The sequence below is a fragment of the Toxotes jaculatrix genome, chromosome 5 (genome assembly GCF_017976425.1).
Source record: "Toxotes jaculatrix isolate fToxJac2 chromosome 5, fToxJac2.pri, whole genome shotgun sequence".
Lineage (NCBI taxonomy): Eukaryota > Metazoa > Chordata > Actinopteri > Toxotidae > Toxotes > Toxotes jaculatrix.
Window position 1 is genome coordinate 12465106 of NC_054398.1, and position 20615 is coordinate 12485720.

Here is a 20615-nt window from a genome sequence, read left to right on the forward strand (position 1 = left end):
AACAGCATAACAATGAAAATCCTTCAGTTCAATGCACAATCTAAATGAATCAGTATTTTAGGTGTTTTGTCTGTGTGTAAAACACAAAGGCCTACTTACCACTCTGACACTGAAAAATGACAATGCTTTTGTGGGAATGGCTGCTTTTTTTTTTTTTTTTTTTTGGACAGACTTGACTGGACCACTGAGACTGAATACAAAGAGGGATTCAACAGTGAGCAGACATTCTATACAAAGTTGTCCTAGACCTCAAAAATATTCTGACATGAGAAAATGTAAAAATGCTTGGTAAAGATGTATTTACCTTTACAAAGTCAACTGCTTTCTGTTTTTTTTTTTTGTTGTTTTTTTTCATGTTTTTTAATTGGACGTTTCTGAGTACAAATTCAGCTGGGTCAGTAGAGAGCTGTGGACGGATATAAGGATTAGCTGGTTACACAAAAAGAGGTTATAAAGTGCTTGAGATAAAATGTTTATAAAACCACACAACACTCCATTTTCACTAGTGGAAAATTTCTTTCTATCCACATTAGATTGGTAAAGGTTACCAACTTCTTCAAAACAAATAAAGAGACACATACTACAATGCTTCTTAAAATTTGACCAAGAAGGCTTTCTGCAAACCCAGTGATGAGGCCCAAACATATGAAAACACTGGGAGGCGCCTAAACAAAAGGCCAAGTCACATTATTCACCAGGTTGAATCTCATTTCCGAGTGTTTAATCTTCTCTTTCTGCACATGGGGGAATCCCCTGCAATACCAGAATGTATTGATACCCCATTTTGATGAGCGAGTGCATTTCATTTTTGTGGAGCACAGTTGATAAAAACAGGTAACTGTCCTCCCGCTGAGTGTGTCAGCTCAGGTGCAGACTCTCGTCATGAAAGCAAACATGATGGAGGCAAAACATTCTACAAATGTAATCAATTTAATAGTCTTTACTCTTAGAGTATAATTCAGTCAAACGTTGACATGTGCAAACACAAGGTTTTGATTAATTGCAAAAGATCTTACGTTCTCCATGACAAAAGAAGTTTGAATTGAGTGGCTGTGACATTATTTCTTTGCTGTTTTTTTTTTTTTATGCCAGGTAATCTTCCCCCTGGCAAATTTCACTGTCACTCCACATGACAAAAACACTCCTCACTGACTCTGTCTTTCTGAGTGAAGTGACTTTACACACTCACGAAATGAGATTCAGCCTATATCTGACACTTATGTGCAATCTGATATTCACTCCATGGCTGGCTGTTTTATCTTCTCTGCTTGCTCTTACAGTCTCATCTCCATCACATTACCATTCCCCCCGTTTCCCTGTCACTGACATTCTTTATCCCTTTCCAGTTTCCAAACCTCACAGGCTTTTTTTTTTTTAAATCATAATCATCTCTTGGGCTCACATTATTAAAACACTCTGACAACAAAACACTGCATTTCTGAGACTGATGGATAAAGCAGTTATTACAGGCCTCTCTGATCCTGCAAGAGGGGTAATAACAAAGGCGGATTCATCAATTCAAGGACAATGGATGTACGAAGGCTCTAATTAATGATAAATATTTCATAAAAACAAGGAGATACATGAGCTCGTAATTTGGGTTTTAGATAAAAGGGGTATTTAATTCTTAAATATTATAGCTTTTTTAAGTTTTGTGGCATTGGCACAAAAAAACCATGCACCACCACTGTTTGTTGATGTCTGGATGTATAACTCTCGGCTACATATCACACACTCTCCTTAGTTCTCACATTGTCCTAATATTTATCACTACTTCTGTAGGCTTTCCAGTAGGTCCTCGATTTTATCCATGTTGGACGACGCAGATATTGATGCCTGCAACTGATTCTGTAAGCTGCTCTGTATCTGTGTCTGTAGATTGGTCTGCATTGGAGTTGGCAGGCTTGTTTCTATGGTGGCCTGTAAACTGGACTGCAGAGCTGTTTGTGTGTTTGTCTGCATTGCATTTTGTAGGCTGGTCTGTATGACGTTCTCTAAGCTGGACTGCATTTGTGCCTGGAGGGTGTTCTGTAAGCTGTTGTGCATGGTGGCCGGCATCGGGGAAGCAGCTTGGGCCATGGGCTGGTCCAACAGAGGCTGCATGTGACTGGAGGTCTGGGGCTGGGTCTGAGCTGGCAGGTTGGGCCCGGAGGAATTGAGCAGCTGGGGCGAGTCTGGGAGGAAGAGAAAATAGTAATCACTATAATCAAACAGTAGGTGAAGGATATGATTGTGGCATTGGAGCAACTTGAGCAGTTGGGCGTGTACAACTTATAGCTCTACCTTATAATAGGTAGAGCGTGACGGGACCATGTGCTTCAGGAAAACAAGAATTCAACAGTTACTACACTCTGATTTACTGTACTTTAGAGGTGAAAAAGCCCCAAATCATCTTACCATTCTGAATGCCAAACACAAACAGGTTGGTTTGTCCTTGTGGAGCCACATTCCCACTGACAGTTGTCTGGAAAAGCTGCTCTGGAGGCTGCTGGCCAGGGCTGGCTACGACACCCACACCACCCTGAACCACAAAGATGGTTGTGCCGGGTGCTGGAGCCTGGCTGCTCAGCTCCTGTGAGCTAATAGTGCTCTGCAGGCGAGACAGAGATGTCTGTGGCAGGAACAACTCTACAGGTTGACTGCTTGAGACGCTGCTGGAGCTTGGGCCGACTTGCATTGGCTGCTGCTCCTGAAACAGGCTCTGCTGTTGGTTGTCTGTGGATGTTGAACTGCTGCCTGACAAGCTCTGGTCTTGGAAGGACATGGGCTCGGCTGGGTCTGGCTGAGGGATTCCAACGCCAATGCTACCTATAGGAGAAGGGCCTTGGGTCTGGGTGCTGAAGAGAATAGTTGGGGGAATAGCCTGGGGGTTAAGATCTGAGGTGCAGAGGAGAAGACCTGCCTGCTGGGGTTGGGAGAGTTGGCTCTGGGGGACAGGGTTTGCCTGTGAGTGGTTTGGGATACTCTGGAACAAGGAGCCCTGCTGGCTCATCGGAATCTGTGGTGGCTGTTGTTGATTCTGCTGTGCAGACTGCTGCTGCTCCATGGGGGTGCTCTGTTGCTGCATTTGGGAAAGCTGAGCCTGGGGTTGGTTCTGAAACATTGCAACGGACTGGGGCTGGCTGGTAGACGTCTCCATGGAGGAGATGAATGCCAGCTGCTGTTGTTGCTGTTGCTGGGGCTGAGGGTTTGGGGACAGGTAAAGGGTTGACCCAGGGGACTGTTGCTCTGAGCTGAGACTGCCGCTAGTCAGAACAGTCAGTGTATTCTGAAGCAAGGCAGCCTGGACCTGCTGTTGGGAGCCCTGGGTCTCAGCGAGGGGCCTGGGTGACTGGAAGAGCTGTTGTGGGGGGGATGTGTGGGAGGGAGGCTGTGTGGGAAAGCTGGTCTGAATGGTTAGCAGCTCTCCAGCCTGTTGAAGTAGGGACACCGGCTGCTGTACTTGTGGGGTAGAGTGGATCTGGGGCTGGAGCAACTCAGCCACCTGAAGGTGCTGCTGCAAATTCTCCAAGACTTGCTCTTGCAGTTGTTGCTGCTGTTGTAGATTGCTTAATGCTTGATTCTGTTGTTGTTGTTGCTGCTGCTGTTGTAGCTGATGTTGCTGTAAATTGTTAAGTATTTGATTTTGTTGTTGCTGATCCTGAAGTTGGATGTTGTTAAGGACTTGCTGTTGCTGATTTTGTTGCAACTGTTGCTGCTGTTGAATATTCTCCATGAGTTGCTGTTGCTGCAGTTGTTGGTCTTGTGGTTGTAGTATTAGTTGCTGCTGGATCTGCATGTTGCCAAGGACTTGCTGCTGTTGCTGCTGTAGACGTTGCTGCTGTTGTTGATGCTGAAGGTTACCAAGGATTTGCTGTTGTTGCTGCAGTTGTTGATGCTGCTGGAACTGTTGCTGTATTTGTTGCTGTTGCTGCTGTTGTTGTATTTGTTGTTGCTGTTGTATCTGTAGCTGTTGCTGCGTAGACAGTGAATTATCTGTGGTTCCCAGTCTAAGGCTGTTCATGTTCTCCTGGACGTGCTGCTGAAGAGACTCTGCTGAGGGTGTGGGGCTGTAAAGCACTGAGTTTAGTTGCTGCTGGGCTACAGCTGCCTCCAACACCTGCTGGAGTGTGGTGTTACCTTCAGCCTGTAGCTCCCTTACTGCCCTCTCCAGCTGGGCCACCCCTTCTTGGGGGAACAAGGGAACCTGTGACTGTTGTGGCTGGGGTTGAGAGGGAGTTGATATCTGAGGCATGGCCACAACCACAACCCCCCCATTATTGTTGGAACTCTCAGGAGCCAAACTATCCTGAGGGTCTCTGAGGAATTGCTGAGGGACTTCAGGTGTCACAGGGGGGATTGTGGTGTCTCCCGACACTGGGAAAGAGGTTGTGGGGGCAATGTCTGTCTTCTGTATGGTGCTGAGAGACTCTAGGCTGGGGAAGACAGGGGGTGCCTGTGGAAGCTCCACATCTTCAGGTTGTAGGGGCAGTGGGCTCTGAAAGGACTCTCCTCCTGGATGAGGACTAGAGCTGAGCTCCAGGGTCTGCTGCACTGAAGCAAGAGGGTCAGGGGACGGCTGAGAAAAGAGAGGAAACAAAAATGTTACCAACTGCAGTTCTGAAGTAGACATTTTAATTCCCCTTTGTTAAGAATGAATTGTATCTTACCTTAAAGACATCTGTGGGTGGTGGATTGCTCGACACTTCCATTGGTGTATCCTCTTGCCGTTTGGAAGGCTCACCAGAGCAGTCAGTTTGCTCAGAGGACATAGCTTTAATCTGGCCATCAAATATACACGTCTTGACCAGGGAGGGTCCCTCTGTTTTTACCGTCCGGATGTTTGAGTTATCAGCTGAGGGCAAAAGTGGAAACACAGGATAGCTTTGTGTCTGTGAGAACACTACACATCTACTGGACATATTTACCTTGAGCTACACAATTTATTAACTTATAACAGTGTATTGTAATTTCAGTTTCAGTTATGAGTCACAAATTCTGACATTTCAGCAATCCTGAAACCCTTCATTTAAATGTACCTTCTGCAACTGAAAAAAGCCAATGTAGGTAGCATTTGTCCTAATATGGTTACAGTATCTAAATAAATCGGATTATCACATTAGTCATAATCATACAGCCCTATCCTACACCACTGCAAAATAACCTACAAGAGGTCTCTAATTCCAAAGAGATTAAATCCATGTAGTCTGAAAATGATCAACTACTCCACCTCTGCATTTGAGCTAGTGGCTATACCTGAGTCTGGAGTGTAGGTGAAGGGCTGGGCCTCATGTGATCTACCAGCATTGGTCATCACAAAGATTCCCACAGAAACGGGAGTAGTGGCAGACTGGTTGTGGAACGGAGGGACTGTCACTATCAAATGGTTCTGGAAAACAGAGGTCCAAGAGGGAGAATCTCATGAGAACAGGCTGATTTGATACAACAGGTTATATTATTCAAGAAGAAGGCAAGAGTAAACATACAATTCCGCTGCATTTACCTGATGGAAGAGGTCCATGTCAATCTTTGCCTCAGCCTGCCAGGAATTATCATCTACATATAAAACAAAGATTTTTTTTAATTATTCTTCTATCCACAAGGAGGCTTACATGCAGAAACTCATATCCACAGGAATATAAAGGACGACACTGACAACACCAAGCTGGCTACAGCACCTGCAATGTTCTCCTGAAAAATCACTTTGGTTCCTTTGAGGAAGTTCTTTCCAATGATAAAAACTTCCTCTCCTCCTCTCACTGAGCAGCTGTGAAGACTCTTCTTCAGGATCTCTGGCACTCCTGCTGGCTGGGCTGGAGAATGACAGAAGAGGGAAGGAATCAAAGCTCTCATGACATCTGAGTAAGTGTTTGTCACCACACGTCACTGGAAACACACCATCAGGATTCCCCAGCATTCAGCCTCATGAAGCCTGCTGGCAGATCCTTTAGCTTTGGACAGATTTTTTGTAGTCCATGTTTTGCCTGAACTACTTACTGCAGAGGATGGGTGATGAAGGGACCTGTAGAGTGAGGATGGATCCATCAGGCTGGGGGATGCTGACTCTGAAAGCCAGCCTCGCACGGGTGCTCTTCTTCTTGGATCCTGCTACACCAATACGGGCCTCCACATCTGCATTACGCAGCTTCAAAATTCCTACACAGTCCACCCTGTAGAAGAAAGGAGAATATATAACAAGCACACAAACTACTTCTTAAACATCAACACTGCTTAAGTATTAACTAATCCCAAATTATCCACCAAAAATAACCCCTTACGCAAGCGTCATGTCATTGCTCGGCTCTAGCGGGATCTCAATAACAGTGGTGCCCTCTATGTCCACCTCCTTGCAGGCAGTGGTGTTGCGTCCTGTCACTCTGCAAGCCTGATAGAAACCGTGAGGCTTCACTCTTCCTGCGTCATTCGCTACGAACACCTGCAGCACGACTGGCTCATTCACACCCTCCAGCTGGGGACAAAAAAAAAAAAAGAAGATGACTCGACCTTCACTAACAACAGAAAGCACAACACTATTAAATAATAGAGTTGTTTTAAGCCCAAAGCAACACCTGTCTTGGAGTAAACACAGAATCTTATGTAATGTGTGGATGCTTGTCAGGGTTGCCAGAAAAAGCCCGGCCTGTTTTCTCCATGTACGGATCTCACAAAAACATACAAGGGAAACACTGCAGGTAGGAAATTTTAAGTTATATCATAAAAGAAGCATATGAATTTGTTCAAAGATAAACTTTCTAGCATCTTTACTGTTGTTATCATACAGTACGTGTGTGCTGGTGATTTTCAGGGCTGTTTTGTTGAGTGCTTCATACTTTACACACTGACAACTCGGGGCTGCTCAATCCACTCAGCTAAGTTTTATTTGTGGGCCACTGAGCAGCCTGAGTGGAGCAGTGGAGGGTTAAGTGCTTTATTAATGAATGCAAAGCAGGAAGTACTCCTTTGCTTCCCTGCCCAGATTTTTCAGGAACAGGTTAAGTTTCTACAGGATGATCTAGTTTTCAATTTTTCACCCTCTGAAAATTGGGTCTGTTGTTGAACACAGAATACAGCAGGTTAGCCACTGTTAAAAAAAAATCGAGCCTTTTAAGTAGTTGAAAACTGGCATTCTCTTGTGGTGCACAGTACTCCACACTCCATGTCCTGTTTATTTTGGCCTTATTTCATTTCCAACGTAGGTGTTAATATTTTTCCTGTGTCAAGAAGCAGCCGGTGGCCTTGTTTGTCAAACCTTGACAGTGGGGAATCCCTGCTGTGTGCGGTCTTTGACAGAACCTCTGCTGCCCTCAGTCAGATAGCGAGCTCTGTGCTGGGTCTCTGGCTGCACCAGGATCTTTAGCTCTTTCCCGTCACTCCTCTGGGGGAACTGAGCCGACAGTGACCCACCCTTCACTGCAGTCCCTGACTCAAGAGAGCTGCGGGGCAACAAAAATCACATGATAGCATTAATATGACCAGAATTTTAATTACCCCTGCTAAGACTAAATTAAATGACAGTTACTGTATTCCTACAGGGAGATGCTGACATTCTGACAGAATGTGCACTGGACAAGGGTCACCTCACCTGGCCATGGCACTGGTTTTGTCTGTGCCCAGCTGGGAAAGGACAAAGTGAGGGGCCTTGGCGCTGTCAGCATCGAACACATCCATACTGTCCTCCGGAGGAGCAGGCTTGGGGCCAGGCCGCTGGCGGGGGGTGCGTTTTCTAGATTTGCGCGGCACCTCTGTGTTGTCGTTGTAGGAGATGGAGCTGATCAAGCTGAAGTTGGAGATGGAGTCATCAGCCCACATGCTGCTGCTATGCTCTGAGTCTGGACCTGGTGGACCAGATATGGTAGGCTCCTCTTGGCAAGACATCTGGCTGTCATCAAATAGGTCCTCAGGTGGTGGGGATATGCTCAACACGGGCCTCCGTTTTGATGGGGTGTTCTGAGGCTGCTGGACTCCTAGCCCTGACAACACTCCTGACCCTGTGTCTCCTGTTGCAGTGTTTGCTCCACTGTTGCCTCTGCTGGTGGCAGACACAGCACCCTCCATACCTTGCATCTCTGAAGCTCCAGCTCCATCCCCTCCAGTGGAGTGGAGATGCTGGGGAACCTTGAGATGGTCTGAGGATGAGGTAGAGGGGCCAGTGGATGGGACTCCCATGGCCAAGGAGGAAGAGGCAGAGGGGCTGGAGGTGGAAGAGGTGGCATCTGTAGTAGTATATACAGATAAAAAAGTGAGTACAAATGTTCAGGACAGAGCAGGCTAGCAGTCCCATTCAAGCAGCTGAATTTGTGCATAATTTGTATTGATTTCCCCTCTTCCCAACTCTAATTTCAATAGACTGTTGTGGGTTATATGCTCTCACTGTGCATGCGAGAGCTGTCAAGCATTGATCAAATATTCTGAAGTTAAAGTTGAGAAGGGTACTATAGGTCCCACAATGTTTTGATTCCTACAAAACCGTTCTCAATTAAAATCAATGTGACAAAACTGACATGCTTTGTTTACAAAAACAAAAGCAAGCTACAAATTGTTACATACACATTGCCAGAAAAAAACATAACAAAATCTGGTCAAACTTTCTCGTACAGCCAAATTTGCAAGCTGGTAATGTGGCGCCAAATTAAATTTGCCAGGGTTACAGTACAGTTTGTGCAATGTGCATTCAGTAGTAAACAGTAGTTTGCGCATGCCAATTGGAAGATTTGGTTGGGACTGAGCGTAGCCATGGAGACAGAATAAACAAGCCTCTGACCTATGGAGCAGTGAACTGCAGACCATTTTATATGCAGACACTCCCTGCCTCAGAGGGAACTTCCTGCAATAAAAACGAGACAGCCAATGAGCAACAAGAGAGCTGATCATTCAAGACTCAACTTCTGTCAATCAGTAAATTGGATGAGTTAATATACTGAACGAAGGAGTAACTTTTGAAGTTGATCATTTATAGACACTTTGAAGCATGTGTATTTGGTTAATGATGATCTGAAGGACATTACAGTAGTCATGCTTTTGATCAGCACTGCTTAGGGCCAGCTGGGTCAAACAGGATAGTGAAAAGGTAGCGTTAAAAAAAGTGCTCTCTCCAACATGACTGTGGACCAGTTAGTTTGCTCTTTAGATGAAACTGACGACTGGAATCCTTTACAGTTACAGTGGATGTCGACTGCCCTGAACCATGATCCAAGATCAGACCGTATTCCTTTGCTTTGCTAAATAATATTTTAAAGTCCATTGACCGCTAGGGGCAACTTCACTGTTTCATAAAGAGACAGGCCCTTCATAATTACTGAAACTCTCAGGTGATTTCAAACAGCTGCATTTAGATGGAAAACTCATAATGTTTGAAAGTCTCTGTAAATTTTCAGGTGATCTCCTGCTGTTTAAGTTTATATAAGAATAAAATTTAATTCACATAGGCTGTCTGCTTTAAGCACTTGTTAAGGCAAATTAAACTAAAATTAAAACCTAACTATATTGACACCATCAACCTGATGCACTACTTCACAAGTGCTAATACACCAACTCTGTAACACAACATAATTTCATAACATGCAGGATGTTTGAGATGACCGCTAAAGCCAGACGACAGTATCTGGATCAGCAGTGTTGGGTTATGCTGCATGGGGTTTTGCTGCATCTCTGAAGCTGGACCACCCAAATATATTCTCAACTGTCTAAAAAGCCAAGTGACAAAAGAAAAAAAAACAAACACTGAGCACAAGCATCACAGGGAAAAGTGTTGCTGAAAAAAAAAAGAGTGAAATGAGAAAGAACAAGCTAGGTTAGCATGCTGTTAATGCAAACTCAACATTTCTTGGAGCCGTTATTCAGAGTAAGGCTTTCCAGGACAAAAAAATGCTGTGTATGGCTTTTAATACAAAGAAGCCACTAAGATTCTTAAATTGCAGTTGATGCCACTAGCATAGGATAGTTACATATTAATTGAGTTTAGAAACTGGTCTACGTACTATATTCAGCAATTTTTAAATATATCTTGAAGTGAAGACAGGTGAAGAGCTGTGGACACTTAATGCAGTTGCACTTTGGATGAAAATCAAAGCCACAACACACTGAGTCAATGTGACCAATGACTCTTCCCATGCTCCTGCTAGGATTATAACATGTAAACCACATAAACATCTAAAATACCTAAAAGGGTCCCCTTAGCACTGACAATGTCAAACAAGCTAACAGAAAGACCTTCAGTGCTAATCAAAACAACGACAACAGATATTCACTAACACGTCACAATAATGGAACAACTGACTGTCCCAAACTATATTTAAGTACAGCTCAAATCCAGCTGTAAAAACTGGCTTTAACACTATGCCCCCATTCCCCAACTGGTACCACTATTGCTCTGTGGAACCACGGAAACGCCCAATATAAACCAGTAAAACAGTTTTAAAATACCTTTGCTGAAATTTACATACTATACTAGCCTCTATAATCCCATACAGTGACATAATTGTCTCAGAAACTGGTGAAAGGGTGAAGTTGCCCCCTGACAAATGATACGAGACCATATTAGTTTCTTCACCCTTGCTGACTTGGGGAATAGTTTGGCAAGGGGAAACTGATCCCAGATCATGGTTTTCATTGGCTGAGCAGGTAGCCTACCTGAGGCCAAGGCTGCAGAGGGAGGAGGTCCTGCCTCTCCCCCACTCTTCTGGCTCATGGTGGGTGGGTCGGTCTGGGTGGATGTCGGCTGGAGCTGGAGCTCTTTGGGGAGGAGGTCATATACCGACTCTGCCATAAAGGATGAGCAGGAGAAGATAAATTAGGTGCTGCAAAACACAAGTGAGATTATTGTTTATTACTGGAACAAGTAACTAGAAAAGATTGTGGAAAGTTTCTGACAGAATTGAGTTCAGCAATTCTGCCTTAAGCCCTTTCCAAGATGGTGGAGCTTACTTAAATTTGCAACCTTAATGGGAAAATTGTTCCCAACATAAATGGAGGCAATCCCGCAATGGGACTCGTAGCAGACCCGGGTCCCATGATCAAGAGTTCTCCTGCATCTACAAAAAATTCTGCAGTCAACACTATAACGCAACACAGGGTATCTTATGATAAACTAAATTAGCCACCTGTGGGGTTTAGTGTATTAAAACCTGCAGAGACATTCCTTGGTATATAATGATGATTCCTGATGTTGACTATAATCAACCACTGCAGTTACACTGGCATAAACCACATCTGATGGCAGATGAACACGATTAGGTAGTCTGGTTGCTAAGAAACAGGGTCCTATCAACACCCTGACATGGATATTTCAGCTGTGCGTCGACAGCACCCAGCATGTGTAGTAGTCATCTGATACACAGCTTTGACTTAGCACCAGCAGAATGGTGAAACTGACAAGACACATGATCTCGCACTTCTGTGACGTCAGCCATGCTGAGGGACTGACAGGACAAAGTCACCACAGTTCACACAGAGAATTACACGGTACACTAATTCACAGAAAGACAAAATTAAAGCACTGAGATGGATGCCTGCTCTATGCTCTATTTCTTAACTAGCTAATCTGTCTTAAAGGAACAGTTCCCTTCAATATTACAGTCAAACTTGTCCATCCAGAGGGATAACCCTCTATCTGAATCTGTTGTGCTTTGTTCATTGAGTGAAGAGAGGGAGGCCTTGTGCAAGGATGTATTACGGATTGACTAGCAACCCGACATGACCTCAGTCTTGACTAATACCCCCGTCGAACAGGAGATGTGTGTATGATGTGATTCTACTGAACCTGCCTGGAACACATTCATATGCAAAAAGCACTCACATATAAATAAATGCCATCAGGATTCACAGACTCACACTACATCTGCAACAATAGGCTATTATGTACATGTTCCTGACACACAGCAAAATTATATTACATAGTAAAGATAACGAAAATGCATGTTTACTGGGCTTGGAATTTTCTGACCCAGGATACGGGGAGAGTCACAAAGCCAGGTAGGATGACATGCATTGATAATCACTAAACAACCTCAAATCTGCACTACATCAATATATGAAATCTACAAGAACAAATCATCCAGAAAAACTATCCTTGGGAAAAGAGATCTGCGGTCCACCAAAACATGCAAAATGATGACTGTTTTTTATATTGACTGTTGTTATAGGGAATGTTTTGTTCACTACAAACTGTTGAAGAAATAATTTCAACCACTGTTATTACACTGATTCTACCCAAGCCATTATTCATCAGAAATGCATTTCACAGATAAACTTGGTGGCATGGGAGGCTCAAAATAAAATTCAGAACTTGACACTAAAATATCTACCTAAAAAAACACTACATTGCTGTTTAAGCATACAGGATCTATTCCAAATGTTTACTTCATAGTTGCAGTTTGTTAAAGAAAAAAAATTCAATCTCTGCAATATCAATTGGTGGGAAACCTATGCAAATGAATGTGACAAGATCATTGGCATTTTATAGTGTTAATATGAAAAAAAAAAACCTCCCACAAAGCTTATCAGTCACAACAGTCAATAAGAGATGACGTTGTTTGCCTGCCACACATTGAATATGTTTGTCTACATGTGTACTAATACCCTTAGTATTATCATACAGTATGTAATATCTAGTCTGTTATCTTAAAACATAAGGTTAAGGCTGATAATCAGTGCAAGCTCAAATTTAGTAACACAAGGTTGCTGCTCCATAATTTCACTCAGTTTGGGTATGTAAATGCCTAGTCTCGATTTCATTCAGTGTTTTGAATTTACTCCTGTGGCAGACTGCCCAGGGACTGAGCAGTATGCAAAACAGTGTTTGTATACACACTCACTGGGCACTTTATTAGGAACACCATACCAATACTTGGTAGGGCCTCTATTTGCTCTCAAAACAGCCTAAATTCTTTGTGGCATGGTTTTCACAAGAAGTTGGAAACATTTCTTTGAGATTCTGGTCCATGTTGACATTGCTTCGTCACATAATTTCTGCAGATTTGTCAACTGCACATTCAAGCTGCCAGTCTCCCACTCAACCATGAACCAAAAGCATACTACTGGATTCAGATCTGGCGACTGAGGAGAGCACTGAAGTACAATGAACTTGCTGTCATGTTCATGAAACCAGTTTGAGATGACTTTTGCTTTGTGACATAGTGCGTTATCATGCTGGAAGCAACCATTAGAAGATGGTAAATTGTGGCCATAAAACGATGCACATGGTCAGCAGCAATACTCAGATAGGCTGTGGCATTGAAACAATGATTGATTGGTAATTAAGGGGCCTAAAGTGTGCCAGGAAAACACTCCCCACACCATCACACCACCACCACCAGACTGGACTGTTGAAACAAAGCAGGCTGGGTTTATGGATTCCTGAGGCCCTACCACCTGCGTGCCTCAGCAGAAATTGCAATTCATCAGAGCAGGCTACATTTTTTCCAGTCTTTAAATGTCCAGGTTTGGTGAACCTTTGCCCACTGCAGCCTCAGATTTCTGTTCTTGGTAGGAAACGGGATGTGAACATTATGTGAAGCTCCTGGCCTGTGTCTGCACGTGCTTATGTGTTGCACTGCTGCCACACTGTTGGCTGATCGGACGATTTGCATGGATAAGCATGTGCACAGGTGTTCCTGAGGCAGTGTTTAGTAAGCGTACAAACTGGCGTGACTTGTCATGGTGGAGAATTACAGGAGATTTATCAACACACTTGGTTACACCAGATGTTTTTATACCAATACAAATACAATACTGGGTTTTGGTACCAATATCAAAGCAACACGTTACCTGACCATTTTTGTAAAAAAAAAAAAGCCCAAAGAAAAAGCCAAATGTGGCTATTGTTGTCAAATAGCTGTATATAACACTGACAAGAGACCAAGTACAAGATGAATCTGATTGAAGTGTTTGGTGATAATTTGATTTTGTACTTGGTTTTCGTTTATTCCATTCTACTGTCAAATTAGAATTAATACTCAAAACTGTTAAACTTAGATACAAAGCTCTATTCATCAACACCACCACCAAAATCCCTTCATTTTTCTTCTCTTACTTTGTGGACAGAATAAAGTGCTTTCTATAGGCTACCACCAGAGGTGGGTAGTAACGAGTTACATTTACTCCGTTACATTTACTTGAGAAAGATTTTGAAATTAAAATACTTCTAGGAGTAGTTTTAAACCAATATACTTTTACTTTTACTTGAGTAGATTTATAAAGACGAACCAGTACTCTTACTCCGCTACATTAGGCTATACTGAGCTCGTTACTTCTATCACAGATACTGGATAAAGCTTTAAGCTATCTAGTATCTCTATTTTTATTTTGTCAGAGAGACACTTCCGCCCAAGGATCTACCGCGTGACTGTGTTTAACCAATGAAACGTAGCCCTAGCCAATTGCGCAGCCCTGTCACGTGACCATACTCAATCTCAGCGGCGGGACCAAGGGGGTAGTTGTAGCCTATAAAAACATATTTACAGCCTGGTACATTTGGTCTCTATTGATAGTTTCCACCTCCGTGAACACTGGATGTGTGTGTGTGTGTTAGTGTTATTTAGGCTTAAATTAAAGCGTGGTTACGTTGAGTGACAGCTCCATAGTCAGTCACTGGCTGTTAGCTCTTTGCTAAAGCATCGGCTGGGCTAGGCGACTACATCCTGTGGCCTCCGGCTACCTCCAGTGGTTGACAGGGAACGCAGTGTCCGTGTTTGTTTGCCAGTGCTTGCTGTAGTGTAGACTGTACTAACCGACCGTCGAAGGAGTCTCTGTTGCAGTTTTTTCGGTAAGTAAATTTCTCACTATTTTACCTGGATGTTTGCACTAATTAGCATGTATTAGCATATTTTGCCGCTCGCATATGACTTTATTGCCGATTTATGGTCGCTGCTTATACAGAAAGAGGACCGGAGCAGCTAATGTTAGGAACGCTGTTGCGGTGTGTTCCGTGCTCTCAGAGTCCGTTTACTGCGGGAATACTAGGCTACAATTTTATTACGTCTCATTTTTCTGTTTAAAAAGTCCGACATTGCATGGACAGAGCAGCTCCGTCAGTAAGCGGCTGATGTTGTTCGTGTGCTGCTGTAACTGTAAGTGGATAGTGGATGGAGGCAGCGGTGAAAGCTGGTAAATATTAAATATTGCTCCGAGCTAAGTGGGCGGGTTCTCGGCCGGCTGACCCCGGCTTACCCGTAGAGTAACCGCCTCTCCGCCAAATATGGAAAGTACACTTTCGCTAAAATCCAAGATGGCACAGTTCAAATGCCCATGGTTTGGTCACAAAACCGACTCCCCGAAACCGATGGGTGACGTCACGGGTGCTACGTCCATGTCTTATACAGTCTATGACAACACCTCACTGGAAAGCCACTCCGCTGCATTGGCTTGTAGACCTGTCAACACGGGTCTTCCTGCATTTGCATCCTGTGAGAGACTTTTCAGTCATGTAGGACTCCTGCTCACTGCTAAACGATCACAGCTTCACGGCAGGAACCTTGAAACTGCTGTTGAAGCTTAATAGTCACATCACTGAGTGATTCTTTGGTGAAAATGTTTGTTTCTGCATGTTTTGTCACAAACGCACAGTTTATGAGAGTTTATGGACTTGTTCTGCCTCATGCTGAGCCACATGCACAGAGTTTATGAGATGTCTTGTTCTAGTTCTGCCTCATGCTGAGCCACATGCACAGTTTATGGGATGTCTTGTTCTAGTTCTGCCTGCTGAGCCTGGTGAAAAAGTAAAGGTTTGGAAATTTGTGTTACTTGTGCTGTAATTTAAGTTATTTTGTAAATATTTAATTTTTTATGTACTCTTATTATTTCATTGATTTTATTTTTATTGAGGTACTTTTACCAAAAGATTATTTTATTTTAAGAGATTCTTTTATTATTTATTAATTTAATTAATTTTATTTTATTTTATTGATGAGATAAACTCTCTACTCTGTAATTTTGTCTGATGAATGATCAATAAATATAAATCATATAAATCAATAGTTACTCAGTACTTGAGTAGTTTTTCCACCAAGTACTTTTTTACTCACGTAATTATTCGGTTGACTACTTTTTACTTTTACTTGAGTAATATTATTCTGAGTACAATTTCTGGCTACTCTACCCACCTCTGGCTACCACACATGAATCCAGTAAACAGTAACTACAAAACACATAACATAAATGTGTAGTTGCTGGAGAAATGACCATAGAGAGAATCATATAAACATTTTAATCAAATTGTTACCGTAATGTGTGATTAATAAAAGGAAGCTACAGAGTGTTACTTCACAAGAGAAAATATTAGGCTGTTTTGAACTCAGATAAACCTCAGCTTAACAGAAAGAAGTCAATATTCCCTCTGTTCCCGAATGAATACTAGACATTGATAATATTGTGAAATGGATTTTGGTGTTGGGTCTCCATTTGCTTTTTCAGAAATCAAACATCTATACAAACTCAGCTTACTAGAGTATGCCTGAAAAAGTAGGCTGCTACACACTCGCCAGCCAGGGGGCGGACTGACTTTAACCTACACTTAGAACAATTAAATTACCTCATCTCATAGTTACGCACTGCTCACATTACACATGCCTTAAAGGTTTTGCCAAATGGCAAGGCCACCAGTCCATTTTTATTCTTTGCAGCTGGCTTACAGCTAAGACGGGGGATGACAGATGAATAGACAATTCACGAGGGCTATGTTTTTGTTGCAAATGAGAAAATATGCAGACCAAGAATGTATCTCAGTGCCCAACAATGGCTGCTTTAATTACACTCTTGAACACATAACGATATGCTCAAGCCAGAGTACTGACAAAAAAGCCACTCACTGCACTCAAACCACAAAGAATGCTATTTTTGGCTATTTGCACCATCTCTGCTTACCTTGAAACTGAAATGTAACGCCAAGGAATAGCTATGTATGGTTTTTGATGTGCCTGTGTATGTACATCAGATGAATAAAGGAGAGCAATACACACACAGTTATAACCACAGTTTTAACTGTGTATGTACAAGTGCATGGCCTGAATTTAACCACAGTTTGAGCTTAAAAAGATGTAGTGAATAAACAAACACAAACAGAGTGTGTAAATAAAAGTTATGAGGCAGCATGCTTTTAAACGATTATTTCCAGGAAGGACTTTCATTCCCTCTCATATGTCTCAGGTGACTGACAATAAATAGAGCCTAATGGATGCATGCACCGATATGAGTGCACTCAGTTCAGGAACAGTGAAATAAAAATAGAACAGAACAAAACTAAACTAAGATTTCATATTTACCATGATGATTTCTAGCAATGCATGTCCTCTGTGTCAGATTCAACAAAATGGAATCAAATTGCACACACAGATGCTATAGCTCAAGCTTCTCACACTGATAAGTTCATGCAACATTACTCTCCCTCTCACTGAAACTAAACTGTCTTTTCAGATTTTCTATTTGCCTAACTGAAAACACTTGAAAAAGGGAGTTGGATAGGATAAAATACAAGTGGTGTGATGCAAAGATAAAACATTACTGCAATATCCTATTCCATGTTTCCACTAAAACTTGCGAGAAAAAAAATATTGATGAAGCCAAATAGATAACCCTTCAGCAAATGTCAAAGCAACAAACATTTTTTCTCTCCTTGAATATTTCATAATGTTGGGAGATAAGCTTATTTTCTCTCGTGGATAATTGGCCTCAACCTATGAGTTGATTTCTGTCGTTTAAATATATCATTATGTAAATAAAACACGCCAGATTTTTTTTTTTTGATGGATGCCAATGATTATGCTACTGTGGATATGGCTAAACAGCTGAGAAAAGTATGAGTATCATAATTTGAGATGCATAAAGAATATTTTTGTAATGAAAATCTAGCACCCTGAATCAAACCTTTCGATTTGTAACCACGTTCTACAGGTGGTTATAGTTTTCTGGTGTACATTCAGAGCACCTACCTACGTCATTTAGAGTTACATAGTTAACACTAAATCACTGCCTTTAGTTTCAGTCTCAGAGTTAGATGGCCATGCAAGTCATTGCTGGTGGTTCACAGAGGTAGACTGAGCAAACCTGGCAGCCCTGTCTGGCACACAAATATTTATTTTCTATTTTAAAAACATTAGGATTGAGAAGTTCATCATTGAGGTTTTAAATTTGCCTCATCTTGAACAAACGAAACAACCCACAACCACCTAAATGGTGCAATGCCTCATTCAGACAGGCCAAAACACAACTTGGCCAGCTGTCCCCTCTCACTTACAGCCTGATATACATGAGGTCTCAGACTAGATCTTTGATGAGCAAGCCTGCTACCTTGACCCCAACACGTACACACACCCAATTACTGAGATATAAATAAACAGCCATCATGTGATACAGTGTGACCATATGGCAGGCTCAACTGAGCATTTCAGGGTCACAGAGCAATGCTTTCTGCTGGCTCATGAACACCCTATACATAACAGTCAGGCAGATGTGGGTCCAGCAGGTCAGACAGCAGGTAGGTAAAGCATGTATTAGGTATTGCTGCCAAAGTATTTGTTAAATATTAGCAGTCAAAATATGAACTAAAGCCAAGACCAGAGGGTGAAACGGCAGCAGAGGATGCTCTGTTGGCCTATCAAAATGCAAAATGCATAAATCCATGCGTCTCAGGTTACATTACTACTTTAAGAGCAGTACACAACAAGACACAACATACAAGGCTTGCTCATGAATAACCAATAGCATGGTAGCTGACAGTGTTGAATGGGAGATTGAGAGGCAGTTTCTTTGCACATGAAGTTGATACACTTCTTCACAGAGAGGAAATTAACTTACAGACTGAGCGCTGCTGAAAGCCAGTACAAACTAACCCAGCTGACCACAACAAGAGCTAAAGCTCTAGTTCCTACATGATGCAGCACCACCCTCTTAATAATAACATAACAGTTGGCTGACACGTGTCCAGTGCCTATCACAGATAGGACACATCCTGGCTTTGGCGGCCCTGGTGGCAGCACCCCTTATCCTGTCGGGGAGAATGAGCCTTGAGCTTTGAGATGCCAACAACTGCATTCTTTCTGTGAAACCAGAGAATGTGAGGAGGATAACTCTGGCTCAAATCCAGCCATAACCCAAAACAACAGAGGGACTGTCACTCAACAAAACTAACCAAGGAGAATAAACAAAACAACACGCATAGACAACTTTACGACCTATTCACTCTCTCTCTCTCTCTCTCACACACACACACACACCTCCACGGGATCCGACCAAGACTTAAGTACGTTAAACCGCTGAACAATGTGGTGGCTGGAGAGCGACCTCACGCAGCTGTGGCTAGCCAATAGTATGTGCTTAACATAATGCTAGCCACCATCCCATCAAAACGAATAATAAATCTTATTCCGTCAGTGTGATCTCACGTATCACCTTTACAATTAGACGAGCAAACTCGCGTATCATGCTCTTCCAACCATGTGACATGGACAGCTAACCAGTCAGACAGTCGCCAATGCAAATGCAGCTAACTAAGCTAGCTAGGCTGGCTAACAGCAGAAAAAAAGCTAACTACAGCTAGCTAGCAGCTTAACATGAGCTACCAGGACATTCATATTACTTCCGTTTAAACCAGGACAGAACGGGTTAGTTTCGTAACAGAAGCCTTTCTTTAGTAAAATCTTACCTTTAGAGTATAGAGATTTGGGGGAATTGAGGTCGAGATCCGAGCTAAGGAGGGATATAAAATCAGAGGGCATCGCAACGCTTCATCGAGGGGAGGGGAAGCGGACACTCTTTAGAAGAAACGAAGTCGGTTGCTCTTGGCCAATAAATATTGCGATTTACAAGCGGAATGTTTAATGTACAGAGTACAACATCGAAACAGTCTTAAGGCGACAAAAACTAAACTTTCAATACAAAAAACCGTTCACTAGCACGTTTCACGTTAGTGTGTATGTTTTTGCTGAGAGGAGACACATTTCGTGCTACGTTGAGACGAACACACACAAACACACACTTGCCTACAGTTGGTCGGCCCACCTCCTTGCCCCTCCCCCTTTTGGTGTCCACGAGCATGCGCTGTAGCATAGCCTACAGTTCTCTTCCAGTGATACATCCACGGTTCCAACAATGCTAGAGGAAAGTAATCTAATTATATACTGCTTGGTGTGGTCTTATTAATGGGGGTCACTGTATCTAATCTGCTGTTTATATCATTTACACCTTGGTAGATGGAGCGATTGCGACAGCAAGCTGAATCCATTCCAGGTGACTTGGAAAGACACCCATCCTCAAGTCTCTAAATCTTGAATGTTTTGACAAGTCCTGTCCATGGGTGGATTACAGACACAGGACAACTGGGCACAGACCCAGGGGACCAAGAGATCTGGGGATCTGCAGGCCAGAGCCTCTGTATGAAGTGACAGTGACAGTTAATCTTTCTTGTTTGGAAGTCAGGTAAAAGACACAAAATTACTAAAAAAGTGATGCAAAATGATCCCAAAGAGATAAAAGTTGTCCAAACAGTGATATGAAAAGAGCCAAAAGAGATGCAAATTTTGCATCTCTTTTGCAAAATTTGTCTTTTTGGTCATTTTGCATTGCAAAATGACCAAAAAGACACACGAAATGACCAAAGATAGATGCAAGACTGACCAAAAGAGACAGAAAACGAGCAAAAAGATGCC

At 42.7% G+C, this 20615-nt stretch overlaps 1 protein-coding gene across 2 annotated transcripts; it reads right to left on the reverse strand.

Moving 5' to 3' along the window:
* Positions 1-265: 265 nt before the first annotated feature.
* Positions 266-19930, reverse strand: nfat5a (nuclear factor of activated T cells 5a). Of its 2 annotated transcripts, none has more exons than XM_041037561.1 (12): positions 19613-19930; positions 10609-10737; positions 7562-8192; positions 7229-7412; positions 6258-6448; positions 5977-6149; positions 5658-5792; positions 5483-5535; positions 5236-5368; positions 4650-4834; positions 2398-4558; positions 266-2174 (listed from the first exon to the last, which is right to left on the reverse strand). In XM_041037561.1, the coding sequence occupies exons 1-12, from the start codon at positions 19683-19685 to the stop codon at positions 1771-1773; spliced, it is 4452 nt and encodes a 1483-aa protein (XP_040893495.1). In that variant the 5' UTR covers positions 19686-19930; the 3' UTR covers positions 266-1770. The 2 variants fall into 2 exon arrangements, with proteins under 2 accessions (XP_040893495.1, XP_040893496.1); XM_041037562.1 differs by lacking the exon at positions 19613-19930 and adding an exon at positions 8741-8803 and having other exon boundaries at positions 10609-10699.
* Positions 19931-20615: the final 685 nt, after the last annotated feature.